We start from the raw sequence: 15,074 nt of genomic DNA on the forward strand, positions 1-15,074 counted from the left end.
TGCAAGAGATTGAGTAATGTCTTGCATTTGTAGAACTACAAAGTGGAGCTAAAAGATAATGGGCGTAGAAACAAGGGGTCATTTCAATGATTTGGCTGATGGCTGTATGTATTACACGAGTAAACTGACAGTAGACGTCTAATTAATATATCATTCGGGATTTTTGTGGCACTGGCAACCCGCACTCCGTTTCATCGCGATGTTTTGCGAGAGTTCCGAGTTCGCGGCTCCATGTGGATGTGTTCCTGAGAAGAGAGAACCTGAGAATTAGGGACACAAGCAAATTTTTACATTTCATAAGCAACAAACCTCTGCTTTAGGAGAATGTGTTTAACGCCAGACACAAGAGAGTGAAATACAGAAAAAACGTATTTCAGTGAAGGGAGTAAATGAGGACATGCTGAAGATTCCTCAACTGCTCCAGGTCTTACACAGTCAGAGCTTTAAATCAACCCGAGGTGAGTTTATACTTATCTTAACCTTCCCTTTCAATGAGAAACCTCTGTAAAAATGCTACAATATGTCGACGGAAACGCTTGCAAATATTGAATACCAGGGAAAATCCCTTCCTCATCAAGGCTTACTTGATTTGTGGCATCCACGTTACTTGTGGTTAAAGGTGCAGTAAGTCATTTTATCACCAAAAGTATTAAAGCCATGAAAATGGGTTTTGTTTCTATAAAAACAACTCACAAGAGATAAATAATTAAAATAATAATAATCAAATAGAGAGGATACCAAGGTAGCCAAGTTTAAAGTGTGTTGTATACAGAACCTCACCCCTCCAGGCCACTAGGTGCCTGTATAAAAAGTGTTTCAAACAAGAAGAAGAAGAATCCTTGATTAAATATAGGCTTGTTTGATTTAACCTGGTACTATGCAGACCAAGACACTCCTAGCTGCAGAACCAGAAACCCACTGGGTGGAGTCGGATCACATCAAACTCCATCTTCATGTGAGGTTAGGGCAAGGGTCAGATTGTACTGGGAGGAGCCAGTTTTAGTCTAATCCAATGAAAACACAATGAGGGAGGAGCTGAATCACATCCATCTCCTCCTTATGGATGTCAGGGTCTACAGTGCCAGCCTTCTCCCGAGCTGTGGTGCATGCCGATTAGATTTTGGGCACCACAGTTACGCAGTTGGTCTCGGATGTATGAGGCTGCTGTAGGTTTCGGAGTCAATCAAATGAAGTCGCTCTCCACAGGCTGCGTGAGCAGATGGACAGCTTGAAGCCTACAAAGCTCAGTCATCATTGGTTAGAAGCTTCTGACACCTGTGACGTTTGTTTCATTTAATTCTAAAATGTAAATCTTCATTATCTCCCTTAAAGACCTGGTCTTGAGTACCATACTAATATGAAATAAAAAAAAAAATTATTATGTTAATAATGACATATTTCTTGACAGAATTATCATCTCTATCATGATGTGTCATCTGCCATAGCTCATGTGGGTTGCAAATAACGACTGTAAAATTGATGGCTCTTTTCTAACCTCCTCATATTGCACCAGCTACTCTTGTGGACCACCATAACCAGACGAGAATGGGCTACGAATAGGCTTTTTTCTCTCCAGGGCTCCCCCCTACATGTTGGCTCCCCACTACCTTTTTTGAAGCTGTCATACTAGGTTTAAAAAAAATAATAGTGATCCTTTAATGGAGAAAGATTTTTATGTGCATCATGTGTTTATGTTTTTGATGATGGAAAAGTACAAAGCTCAATGTGATTGATATTTTATTATAGCTGTCAGCTAATGATACACATTTAAACACTGGATAACTTTTACTTGAAAACTCATTGAATTACTTTATAGATGTATATGGACAGGGGCTCTTTTTTAAAGAGAGATCTCAGTTAGTGAGCTAGTGATTGGTATTTTCTAGGTCGCCCATTCAATATTATGATAAGTCATCACTGGATCTTCTATGTGTGGTATTTATGCTTCGCTGTGTTGTTTAAAGGGCTCAGTGGCCTGTTTGTGCAGTGCAGGAAGATGTCAAATGAGCAGAATTCCCCCAAGATCACTGCCCTAAAGAGGGCATCGGACAGCCCTGCACTGGAGAATGACCATCAGCTGAAGAAGCTGAAAACAGATGAGGACCAGGCAGCGGATGATAAAAGGTTTCCTAAGAGAAAAGTGGTCCTCCTCATGGCATATTCAGGCAAAGGCTACTATGGAATGCAGGCAAGTTATTAAAGGGGAAATTGACTCTTTGATTTGGCTGGTTGGATGCTTGTATTATATTTGCCCCATGCCCCTTTTTTTCCAGAGAAATCCTGGAAATTCCCAGTTTAAAACTATAGAGGATGAGCTCGTCACAGCACTTATCAAAGCTGGATGCATCCCAGAGAACCATGGAGACGACATGAAAAAGATGTCTTTCCAGAGATGTGCAAGGACAGACAAGGTGAATACATGACATAACACCTTTCCTTTCCTCGGCAATCGCTGCTGGTAGGTCTAGAGGTGGTTTGATACTTGAGCAGTAATACAATAGAGGGTTATGCTATAACCTGAGATATTGGCACTGGTGTACTGCTGCTGAATATCATACACCAGTGACGGCATCAAATTATAGCACAAACGTCAAGTGCATTATTTCAATTATGCCACAGTTTTATTATCACTGTGTTCTGTTGAGTCATGGAGCTCAGTCTGTAGCCTTAGTGTGAAAATAGATTTCTTCTGATCCTTTTCCACAGGGTGTTTCTGCAGCGGGCCAGGTTGTGTCTCTAAAGCTCTGGTTGATTGAGGACATTTTGGAAAAGATAAACACTCATCTGCCACCACAGATAAGAGTTTTGGGTAAAGCTGCTACACATTTTTTCTCTCATGACCTTATGTGTCACGATCTCTGATCCAGTTCTCATCATCTCACAGGTTACAAAAGAGTGACAGGGGGCTTCAACTCCAAGAACAATTGTGATGCCAGGACCTATTGCTATATGCTTCCTACTGTGGCTTTCTCTCCCAAAGACAGTGACCAAGAGAATAGTTCCTTCTGCTTGGACGCAGAGACCCTTGAAAAGGTTAATAGGCTTTTTGGCCTCTATAAAGGCACCCACAACTTTCACAACTTTACCTCACAGAAGGGTCCCCGGGACCCTAGTGCCAAACGCTACATCACCCACATGTCCTGTGGGGAGCCATTTGTCCGGCAAGGGGCGGAGTTTGCGGTCATTACAGTACGGGGACAGAGCTTTATGATGCACCAGATCCGGAAAATGATTGGGCTGGTGATAGCAGTGGTAAAGGGCTATGTCGGGGAGGAGGTTATTGAGAGAAGCTGGGGAGAGGAGAAAGTCGATGTACCAAAAGCCCCTGGACTCGGCTTAGTGCTGGAAAGGGTCCACTTTGACCGCTACAACAAGCGCTTTGGTGGTGATGGTCTGCACGAGACCTTAGAGTGGACCCAAGAAGAAGACGCCATTGCTGCCTTTAAGGAAGCACACATATACCCCAGTATAGTGGAGACTGAGATCCAGGAGAAGTCTATGGTCGGCTGGATGTCTACACTGCCCATTCATGACTTCGAGGCCACTGCAACAGGCAAACAGGAACGCAAGGTGGGTATTACTTTGTGGACTTTTTCCAGTTGTGTTTGAGCTTTTCAAGTATGAACATTTCTTTTAATGTCACTGTATCATTCATGACATTTATGAGCAAACATAGTTATATGAGCAGTGAGTTGTATGTTTGTATGTGTGTGAATGTTTACCTGATCTGTGTATTTGCTCTTTCAGGATGAAGATGAGGATGGAAATGCTTCTGACTGAAGTGCATTTTTTTTTCTCTTGAAGTTGTTTTATTTAATTCTTTTTATATATTTTGCTGTGTAAAGTATTACGATCTATTGTTTGCTCTATTACACTTGTCAAATAAACATTTTATTTTATTGACAGTTTCGTTGTATAATTGTTTTTGCATGTTTTATGCCGAAGAAACTGGGACATGTTTGATTTTAATATAGCTAACCCCTGCAAATTAATACACTACTGTCAGAAGCAACCTATTTATTTAATTTCCAGTAAAAAATTATTTTTTTTTCAGCTGATCAAACCAATCAGAAAACTCTTTATTTGATGAGTTTTTCTGTTGGAGGTATTCTGTTTAACTAATGGAAATCTATACCATATGGACTATTGATTAAGGTTCAGCAATTTATTAATTTATTAATAAATTGCTATATATATATATATTTCTCTTTTTTTTTTTTTTTTTTTTTTTTTTTTTTTTTTTTTTTTTTTTTTATATATAAATTATGGTAGTCTCTGTTGTGAGGAGTTGGTGTGTTCTCCCTGTGTCCACATGGGTTTCTGCCAGGTGCTCCGGTTTCCTCCCACGGTCCAAAAAAACACATTGGTAGGTAGATTGGCGACTCAAAAAATGTCCGAAGGTGTGAGTGTGTGAGTGAATATGTGTGTGTGTGTGTGTGTGTTGCCCTGTGAAGGACTGGCGCCCCCTCCAGGGTGTATTCTTGCCTTGCGCCCAATGATTCCAGGTAGGCTCTGGACCCACCGCGACCCTGAACTGGATAAGCGCTTACAGATAATGGATGAATGAATGAGTCTTTGTTTTAGATAGCTGACTAGGTTTGTGAATACATGCTGAAAAACCATACGTTATATATGTTATGAATTGTTTACACTGATACTGCACATCTCTGATGGGCTGGCACCTTGTCCAGGTTTTGTTCCTGCTTTGTGATTCTGTGTAGGCTCCGGACCCACAGTGACACTGAACTGGATAAGAAGATACATACAATGAATGAATGGTACCACATGTTGTCTTTAGTTAATAAATATGTTTATGTTTTCCATTAGAAACACTGGTTCCAATTATCCTGAAAGTATAAATATGCATAAATCTCATCTGAACACAATACATCGTTTTTCCAATTTGCTAAACCCATCCTTTAACTTAAACACATAAATAAACAATACATGGATAAGTTAAAAAGGTTAAAAATGTGATTTTCTGGTTTTGTAGCTCTTCACTCGGCTGTCCTCCGGCCACTGGGAGTGCTGTACGTCAGAGTTAATGTTTTTTTTTCTCGGTGAAACATGGCGCCGTCCAGAGAGAGCAGCGTGAAACAGAGCGAAGCAGAAAGCAGTAAAACTTCATTTAAAACAAAGATAAACGCCAAAGCAGAGCTTATATTGCAGAGCAGAAAACATGCCAACGACATTTTCGACGTCTTGGAGTACCTTCAGGTAAATTTACACCACGAATGAGCATTGTAAATAACTTTACACATGTGGGGATGTTCCTCTCATTTATCTAAACTGCATATTACCAGTGTAGAGATGAGTACACAAAGTCAGTCAGAGTGATCTGATGTGGAATGGCTCACTGTTAAAAAAAACGGTTCTGTTTTTTTTTATTTATTTATTTTTTAACAGTTTGTTGATTTGGAAGCAAAAGAGGTTTTGTCTAACACAAATGTAGGCTTTTTATATACAGTGATTCTAAACTAGAATATATTACTTTGGGAGAAAATGTTGGCCTGTATTTTGTTTTAGAGCAAACCGCTTTTATATCTTTATAGAGATAGAGAGTATAGAAGCCACAGTCTCATGAACAATTAAGTGCACTTAATAGGGATTAAGGAATGAAGGATTCAGCTCAATGTCTGAGGTGACCGGCAACATTTTACAATTTAGTGTGACCAGACGTCCTCTTTTACCCGGACATGTCCTCTTTTTAGACTTAAAAAAAATGTCCTGGCGGAATTTCACAAACGTCCGGGATTTTGTTTTTTTCTAGAGTTTACATAGAACTTCGAGAAGTTTCGTTCACAAACTAGTCCCGCCCTCCCCTACTCCGATTGGTTCGCTTGAGTGAGAAGGGGGAGTGGTGAAGTAGCCTAAAATCTTCTGATTGGACGGTCTGACTGTAGCGCTACCGTTATTGGTCGATAACCTTCTCTGTAAATATTTAATTGGTCAGTCTGCACGTCAGTAGTCCTTGTTTACGTCAGGCAAAGCTCATGTACCCACCCTCATGTCGAGCAGCTATGCTGAAACGTAAATGTAAGTTCTCGGGTGAATTAAAAAAGAAATTCCCATGTTTTGTGTGGCAAATAAAGGTGTAAAGGACCTAAAAGCACACATAAGTTCAGCTAAGAATACAACGGCAGAGAGGGGTGAGAGCTCCTCATATCAAACCACTCTGAATGTCTTCTTGTACATCTAACAGACATACAATACTGCCATAGCTGCCTTGACTGTTGCAGTTCAGTAAATATAATGAAAGCTAATGGCTTGATCTTCTTTTCAGTCTGAAAAACAGAAAGAGGTGATATTTGCCATTAACACTTGCCAGAAGATCTTTTGCTCTTTGTTGGAGAGAGGAGAGCTGTATGTTGGTCAGCTGCCCAGCGAGGAAGAAATAGTGGAAGGTAAGGTCAGAATTAAGTATCTGAAAAACATTCACACATATTATCTCATGGATGCTGTGTTCTGCTGAAATGTATAGTCAGAATAGTTTACAGTGGTGGTGATGGGGAGCTAATATCTTTAACACTGCTCTTAAGGCCACTTACAGAGACAGTGGGTGTGCAGTTGTTATGTAGAAACATCATCCTTGGACCAGTAATATTTTCTACCTGTTTATTTGAGATTATGGTTTTTTTTCTGTCCTAACAGGGAATCATGGTGCAGATGAAAAGTACCGTATATTTATAAGACACCGTTACCACAACTGTGTGGAACTGCTTCTTGAGAGCATTGGCCATGAAGTATTCCAAGTGAAGGTGAGTGAACTTTACTCTACTCTCCACACATCTTAAAACATCCACACAGTGTAAAGGGCAGTATTTTCTGTGTAGGAAATTCATTTGACCATTGGTGCTACACAAACAACCACACAGCTGTTAATACACAGCCTTCATATTTATTTATTTAATTATTTATTAAAGTTTTCAGCCTAGCCACTGAATACTGTGTGAATTCAGTTTATTTTTTTTATCTTTGCCTTCTGTATAAATATGCTGCGTGTCTGTAGGAGGCTGCTCTTTGTACCCTGATGAAGTTTGCTGCAGCTGAGGGGCAGCACCCTCTCCAGAAGCAGGACTGGAGTGAGAACTACAATTTCCCTTTAGAGCTTATAAAGGTGAGCCTTCTAAAAGACAATGAAACAAACTCAGCTGTGCACCAGTAACATTGTAATGGTGCGTGGTATGAATGACATTCACGTGCTTGGGCATTGAATGTGCTGGTGTTTCAGTTTTGAATGTTAAACTGGGTGTTCATCTGTAGGCAATCGTACGGTGTCTTCTGTCTGAGAGGGAAGATATGGCTCTACTCATCTCCAGGTTCCAGGAGTTCCTAGAAATGGATGACGTACGCTACTATGTAATGAGCTCTATTCGTGACAGCATCAACAAAGTAATAGAGAAAAACAAGCAGGTATGTTTATGAAAGTGGATCAAGCCATGCTTTTCTCACTTGGAGAAACCCTAAGGGTTTATGTGGATATCACCAGATCATTCAGGGTGGTGCCCACAATGATCTGGTGATTTCTCTGAATCATCACATCATATAACTGCATGCAAGGCCTCAGAATGGACGTTTATGCACTGTGTAGCTTATTTAGATCATGCAGTAGTTCATTCTCAGATTTCTTTCATATGATTTCTAAAGCCAAATGTACTACTACTGTGAGTTTTGCTGATTGTGAATTTGTGTTTTGTAGGCTGTGATGCCAGTGTACCAAAACAATGCTTTCACTCTGCTCACAAACATCACTCTACCCAGTAAAAACACAGACATCACCAACTTCCTCATCAAACAAGAGAGTACGTTCATACCATTGTTTTGTAGTAGTGCTTACATGATTTCTAGTTTTTATATAATATTCTTTCTAATGCCTTTATTTACCCTGATACACTATTGCTGTCCAGGTAAGCATGAGGACTGGAAAGCTGCCAAACTGAAAGTAAGTGGGGGAAAAAAAAACTTGAACGCTGTGATTGTTCACTAGATTATACCTGACTTTATTTGTCCTTCTCTTTCTCGTGAAGGAGCAGAAGCGAGCATTCGAGCTGATGTGGCTAACTTTCCTGAAGTACAAGGTTCAGTAAAAGAAAGGTCTTGTTTATGCTAAAGTGCTTTGAGGATGAATGCTCCTTAACTAGACTTTTGTTTTTCTACAGTTGCCTGGAAGCATGTATAAAAAAGTGCTAGTCATCTTGCATGAATCGATCCTGCCTCAAATGAGTGATCCCACACTGATGATCGACTTTCTGAGTGCTGCTTACGAAGTTGGTGAGTACTTAGTCGTAGTGGAGGATTGGACACTGTATGTTTCACAGAATGAAATCCTTATGAAATATGAGCTTTAGCCTGAGAAGTTGTAGGGAAATGCAAGGGAAAATAAAAAAGGCCTGTGATTGTTGTTTTCTCTCCTGACTTGTGTTGTTATGCGTTTAATTTTGTGAATATGTTTTCTCTCTAAATGTGTTGGGTTTTAGGTGGAGCAGTCAGTTTGCTGGCTTTGAATGGGCTCTTTGTCCTCATCCATGAACATAATTTGTAAGTACTAAACAGAGTGAACTGTAATTGCTTTACTAAGTGTTTTTTTGTTTTTACTTTATAAATTTCTGTTAAAATTCTGTTAAAACAGAGACTATCCTGACTTTTATAAGAAGTTGTACAACCTGTTGGACCCTTCAGTATTCCATGTTAAGTACAGAGCACGGTTCTTCCATCTAGCAAACATCTTCCTCTCCTCAAGGTAAATCGGTTATTTAAACACTTCAATGTGACAACTGAGTGCAGCTCTTTAAATTTTGACGGTTTATAATTAACTGTGAAATTCAGCTTTTTATTTTAATGTTTTGTGTGTCTACAGTCATCTTCCAGTCTATCTCGTGGCAGCGTTTATCAAACGACTGTCTCGTCTTTCGCTGACCGCACCCCCTACTGCTTTGCTCATAGTATTGCCCTTTATTTGCAACCTCATTCGTAGACACCCCTCTTGCAGAGTACTCATCCACAGACCAAGTGCAGCAGATGGTATGGCACTGACATCACCGTCCTGTTTACATCATTTTTGTATAGTATTAATATACATTTTTGTAACCTAATAATCACTGTGTAGATAGGTGTTGTCAGTGGGTAAATGCATGGCCAACTTAATTTTTCTTTAGTTTTGAAGACTTATTTCTTTGTGCTTCATTTCTCAGAGCCCTGTAATGACCCATATGTGATGGACGAGGAGGACCCTGCTGAGTGTCATGCTCTGGAGAGCAGTCTATGGGAAATAAAGGTTAATTTTAATTACATCCAGTGTCTATACACTTGGATAAGTAACAGATGTTATGATGTAACTAGCAAATTACTGTTTACTCTCTAAAGCATGGGTTTGTATGTTGTATGCACTGATGCTTTGGCCAGAACAGTTTTTCTCATACAGTTAATGGAAAGAATGTCAACTTTTTTTATTATTATTTAAAGGCTAAGTGCCACTTAATGGACCTCCTTGAATATTTCACATTATTTTAGTTACTGACAGATATAAGTATGAATTAAAATGAAAATAGCAGCTTAATTTGCTTTAAAACTGACAATTTTATTAAATTGATGGAAAAACCCGAGCTCGCTACGGAAATTCTTGAACGCAACCGTGACGTCACTGGTGGACAACAGCTGAACAACGCCGTGGTAAAACACCGTTATGACTGACTGTTATGACAGTATCTAGCTAATTAACCAACATTATTCGTGAAAATAACCTAGCAATAAGCTAAACTCAAATGTAGAGGTCCCGTTATTCTTGTAAATGTGATCGAAGTCGAACTCGAATTCATCCGACACTATAAACCTCCGTAATGCAGCTACGTAGCCGAGTATAATCTGAGACACCGAGTTTAGCGAGTCAAGCTAACGTTAACTAACACCAACTAAAACAGGCGAAGGGGGGACCAATGGTCTTTTAAACCTTATTCCTTGAATTAGTAAGAAATAACATGTTTTCTGACTATCAATAAACACAAGTTAGGAACTCACATTCCACTGCATTTATTTGTTTGAAACTTTTATAGAGCTGGAGCTTAGCCTTTAAATTAATTTGGAATTTATTCATTCATCATCTGTAAGCACTTATCCAGTTCAGGGTCGCGGTGGGTCTAGAGCCTACCTGAAATCATTGTGCGCAAGGCGGGAATACACCCTGGAGGGGGCGCCAGTCCTTCACAGGGCAACACAGACACACACACACACACATTCACTCACACCTACGGACACTTTAAGTCGCCAATCCACCTACCAACGTGTGTTTTTGGACTGTGGGAGAAAACCCGAGCACCCGGAGGAAACCCACGCAGACACAGGGAGAACACACCAACTCCTCACAGACAGTCACCCGGAGCGGGAATCGAACCCACAATTTGGAATTTAAGGCCCTACAAATTCACCTGCACATTTTTGTAAAATGATTAGAAAATTACATTGGATACAGTGTCTGCCATATTTTGTACATTTTAATAGAAAAACTATACTGAATTAAAAAGCAGACCCTAAAGTGTACATAAACATTAAAATCTAAAAAAAATGGAATTTTATTTACATAATATGTAAATAAATGTAATGTAAATAAATATATGCCCTAATATGTTTTCTTATTTTAGACCCTACAGAATCATTACCATCCAGATGTGGCCAAAGCTGCCAAAGTAATAAACCAGCCTCTGTCAGAAATGGAGGAGGATATCAGCAAACAGCTGGAGTTGTCTACTTTTGAGGTGTGCCTGAGAATAAATGCTTTATATGGAGTAGTTTTCTAAATATAATGTGTATACATGATTTGCATTGAATATAACATACTCTTTGATCTTATAGCTGATGGAGCAAGACCTGAAGAGCCAAAGTCAATCAGTGCCGCTGGAGTTTGATCCAGCCACTGCTCTGCTAAAGAGTGCCCGAGAAGTACTGGGCGTCCACTTCTGTTTGGAGTAGAAACCACGCCTTGTAATAACCGGATAACTCTGTGCCTCTTCATGTTGTAATTATTTTGTTCCTGTGCTGTTTCTTCAGTTTGTTTTGTACATGGAAGCTTCTATACCCTGTTTAAATAAATCAGAATTGAGAATGTGTGTTTAATGTACTTGATAAGGACGTGTACAGTTCATTCAATAACATTTCACAGTCAGTTAATTTAACGTAAACAATAGTATATTTTAGTGCATCTGTGACTTTTTTATTTTTTTCTATTTCTTTTTCTATAACTTTGTAAAGGTTAAATACATCTAAATATATTTTATATATTATTATATATTTTAAATATTCATACATATATAAAATGATGTGTAAGGGGAGCCTGTTTAGATTGTAACCCAGAGCTTCTGTTTTATTAAATTAAATAATTAATTTGCAAATAAAAGATTTCTTTATAAATGTAGAAATAAAACCATCAAAATTTTGACTCACTGAAAAGGTAAATACTATTGTTTTAACCAAACCTCATTTTTCAGGTGATTTTCGTAGTGATGAAAGTTCAACATTTTATTGATAATTATTATAGGTCAGGTCTTTAGGATTCGGCGGATACCACGTATGTCCATGTTAGGAAAACATCCATAGAGTAGTACTTCCTTAAATAGTTTCACGACAAAACTAAATATTGTTTTATTGATCTATATAGAGGTTAAGATCCTTTTCACCTGCACACGTCAAAGGTCAAACCATATGAATATGAATATTTATCATAATTAAAAATTATAAAGCCACCTATACCTCTTCAAGTGGCCATTTACCCTCACTCTACATCAGAATAAAACAAACCATAACAAAGGGTATTTCCTGATTAGTTATAATCATCAAATCAAAAGAAATAAACACCTGTAATATACAATATTACTATTCTGAAGGAGTCTGTCCAATTTTATTTATATATATATATGTGGGTGTGTGTTGTCTGCGGTGAGACCTACAAGTCTAATAGAACCAGAGTTTAGACGTGCTGTGTCTAATCTCATAGGAAAATTAACTACAGAATAAGATATTGTCATATATATATATATATATATATATATATATATATATATATATATATGTCTCCTGCTTTATTTATAATTCTAACCAAAAATGTACTGCAGCTGTATGCTGGTGAACTGATGGTAAGTGTAAATAGTGTAGATCGGCTCCGCTCCAGTAGAGGGCGCTAATGCGCTACCGTCTTCACAAAGAGTCACAACACGAGCATTTACTGAGTGCAGTATTTGGAGCTGTTTTTATTTATCTCTAAGCTGGTTTTGAGTGTTTATTTTGTAGTTATACAATGGCCGTTGAACGACTGTCTAAAATCCCCGAAGCTGATATTGACCCGAGCGGCGTGTTTAAATACGTCCTGATAAGAGTCCACAGTAAAGACGAGGACGACTCCTATGTGGATATAGTCCGCGGATACAGCTGGGCCGAGTACCACGGTATTCATTCAACATTTACTGCACTAATTAAACAACAACACTGTTTTTGTACATATTTTATATCTTCATTATTCAACAGATATCATTGTGTTTGACTAGAGTTTTTTCGAACATTTGAGCATCATGTTTTTTCATTGATATTCATTTTTTTTCACAGTAAGTTAGCTACCAATAATAATTTGTGTAAATTGATAAATTATTAACTATATAGATTGTTATAGAAATAATATTGTGTTTAAACATTCAACAATTTTTTTAAACACCACCATATATTACATTTTCCACTTGCACATTAGTGTCAAAATGATCCGTTTCTGTGGGCTACACTAAACTCTCTGTTTCCTCTTCAGCTGACATCTATGATAAAGTGTCTGGAGATCTGGAGAGAGCAGGTGGAGTGGACTGTGAGTGCATCGGTGGTGGGAGGATCAAGCATGACAGTTCAGAGAAAAAGATCCATGTCTATGGATACTCCATGGTAGGTGGTACTCCTTCACAGTCGCTGATGGAGCACTTCCAGCTTTAGAAAATATTAAGAACAATAAGGAAAAGATCAGTACAGTATATAACCAGATGTGTGTCGTCTGTGTCCAGAATGGGTTCACCTATAATTGCTGAATTGAGTGCATAAACACTTTAATACATAGTGTATTTACTACAGTGTACAATGGTTTTCAAAAGGATGTTGAAGGCATTGCCACCTGAGTCAAAAACACGTTTATCACAAAATGTATTGCCTCTGTTTCTGATTGTTGTGATGTAGTTTCATTAATATTTTATGCCATTGAACCTAGATGATCTACTAACTGTGGTGTTTCTTTTCTAGGGTTTTGGGAGGGCAAATCACGCAGTTTCTACTGAAAAACTGAAGATAAGATATCCAGACTATGAGATTACCTGGGCGAACGAAGGCTACTGATTGTTAGCAGAGATTTCTGTCTTTGCAGGCCAGTCCAGGGACAACCCAGTATGAGCTGAGCTGTTAAAACCAAAACAGATCTATTCTCAGCCTTAAGGAGTGGAAAAGTACTCCCACCGAACCACGTCTCAACTCATCCACACATTTTGAAGTGGATGGGATGGATGACACTGACCCCCTTCTTTTTTTTTTTCCTAAGTACATTACTGATACTTTCATGTGTGTGGTTTGTTTACAGCTAAGTTATTTTGAGTCTTTTCACTAGTTTAAAGGCTAAATGACATAAGCCAATAGTATATTGGTTAAATTAATAAAAGATATCAAACCACTAGAAATTCTGTTAACCCAAATTTAACCCTCAGACTGCAAATAAATGTGAAAATATTGTTTCACAGATAAGGATTAGCCTAGTGGTGTATTCCACAAAAACAGAGAATTTAAACCTCAAGTCAATTGTGTCTTATTAGAAAAGAGCTGAGGAACATTTCTGCAGGACATTTCTCAACTTTGGGTTTAAGTTATCTAGCTATCTTCTAAATCCTGCTTTGTGTAGCAACCCCAGGAATAAACTGTAATGTTGTTGGTGGTTTACCAAGAAAAAGACTTGGTTTAGGACAGTGGTTCCTAAAGTAGGGGGAGCTATTGTAGGAGGGGTGCAGCAAGGCAAGTGAATGAGGCATGTTTGAGCACTGCTCTTCAAACACTGTGACGACAAATATATTCTTCTCTGCAGAAGAGGGCGCTTCAGAAAAAAGTGTTGGAACAGAAGGTTAAATGGGTTTCAAAACAAAAAAAAAAGTATGCATGGGGTTTTAAAACGTAACACATCTAGTCATATCCAAAGAATAAAATGATACTCCAGAGACATCAGGAAGCCATATATTTTTACAGAGAACAATTAAAGAGGAAAATTGTGATGCACAGTTAAGCATTCAAAAACAGACGTATTTTTATAGATGAGCTTCGGGCAAATAAGAAACACATTCTGGCATGTAAACCTGTGCCAATCAAGAAATCTGCATTTCTTCCAGGGATTGTAAACTCAAATGGGTGGCTGAATAAAGCTTTATGTCCCGTTTTAGCGAAAAGTCATAACCATTAAAGCCATATTATGGTTAATGTCAGTTTTGAATCCGATTTGTCCAGAGATTCCATATAGACACCTCAATAGAAGACACATCCATGTTTTGGATTTGAATTTGAATATGCAAATTTGTAAATACGTGCATTATAAGTTATGACATTTATGCAACCAAACTTGCTTCTAAAGGCTTAATACTAGATGTTGGGACCTTTCAGTGAGGATTTGATGGAAGACGTGCATTAGTGGAGCATTAATGAGGCCAGGCACTGACATTGGATCACAAACCCCACTCCAAACTGTCTTGAAGTTAATGAATTGTGCTACGTCACTCCTGAGAATGTATATAGTGCTGTACCACTAGGGAGGTGGGGTTTATACCCATCTAACCATGTGCTTGACATTGGGAATCTTGACATAAATCAGATGTGTGGCTCTTTCAGAGCGTTATTTTGTTTAATGCCTTTCTATGGGAAGCTGTTTGTGTGAAGTAAAATATCTGTGTCCAAAAAGGGGAAAGTTTCAAGAGGCTGAATTCACTTTGACATGTATTGTGGTTCATATTATTTGACACAACTAACCCTCTCAGTAAACAGTGTTATTTTCCTTTCTAAATCCTGTCTTTGTTCTTATAGACCCGCAT

At 38.5% G+C, this 15,074-nt stretch overlaps 3 protein-coding genes across 4 annotated transcripts; all 3 read left to right on the top strand.

The window, feature by feature from the left end:
• The first annotated feature begins 165 nt into the window (after window positions 1-165).
• Window positions 166-3,880, top strand: pus1 (pseudouridine synthase 1). Of its 2 annotated transcripts, none has more exons than XM_066646365.1 (6): window positions 166-458; window positions 1,988-2,188; window positions 2,274-2,411; window positions 2,707-2,809; window positions 2,885-3,570; window positions 3,748-3,880. In XM_066646365.1, the coding sequence occupies exons 2-6, from the start codon at window positions 1,997-1,999 to the stop codon at window positions 3,778-3,780; spliced, it is 1,152 nt and encodes a 383-aa protein (XP_066502462.1). In that variant the 5' UTR covers window positions 166-458; window positions 1,988-1,996; the 3' UTR covers window positions 3,781-3,880. The 2 variants fall into 2 exon arrangements, with proteins under 2 accessions (XP_066502462.1, XP_066502460.1); XM_066646363.1 differs by having other exon boundaries at window positions 167-458; window positions 1,965-2,188.
• A 1,139-nt stretch (window positions 3,881-5,019) lies between these two features.
• Window positions 5,020-11,268, top strand: noc4l (nucleolar complex associated 4 homolog). Its single transcript, XM_066646175.1, has 15 exons — window positions 5,020-5,217; window positions 6,284-6,404; window positions 6,652-6,758; window positions 7,010-7,117; window positions 7,264-7,413; window positions 7,700-7,802; window positions 7,908-7,942; window positions 8,028-8,078; window positions 8,160-8,271; window positions 8,478-8,538; window positions 8,630-8,740; window positions 8,858-9,021; window positions 9,192-9,274; window positions 10,635-10,748; window positions 10,846-11,268. The coding sequence occupies exons 1-15, from the start codon at window positions 5,068-5,070 to the stop codon at window positions 10,960-10,962; spliced, it is 1,587 nt and encodes a 528-aa protein (XP_066502272.1). The 5' UTR covers window positions 5,020-5,067; the 3' UTR covers window positions 10,963-11,268.
• Window positions 11,269-12,179: 911 nt separating this feature from the next.
• Window positions 12,180-15,023, top strand: phpt1 (phosphohistidine phosphatase 1). Its single transcript, XM_066645959.1, has 3 exons — window positions 12,180-12,431; window positions 12,782-12,909; window positions 13,258-15,023. Exons 1-3 carry the CDS (start codon window positions 12,284-12,286, stop codon window positions 13,348-13,350), a joined length of 369 nt encoding a protein of 122 aa, XP_066502056.1. The 5' UTR covers window positions 12,180-12,283; the 3' UTR covers window positions 13,351-15,023.
• The last annotated feature ends 51 nt before the right edge of the window (window positions 15,024-15,074 follow it).

This window comes from Hoplias malabaricus, chromosome 15 (assembly GCF_029633855.1).
Source record: "Hoplias malabaricus isolate fHopMal1 chromosome 15, fHopMal1.hap1, whole genome shotgun sequence".
NCBI lineage: Eukaryota > Metazoa > Chordata > Actinopteri > Characiformes > Erythrinidae > Hoplias > Hoplias malabaricus.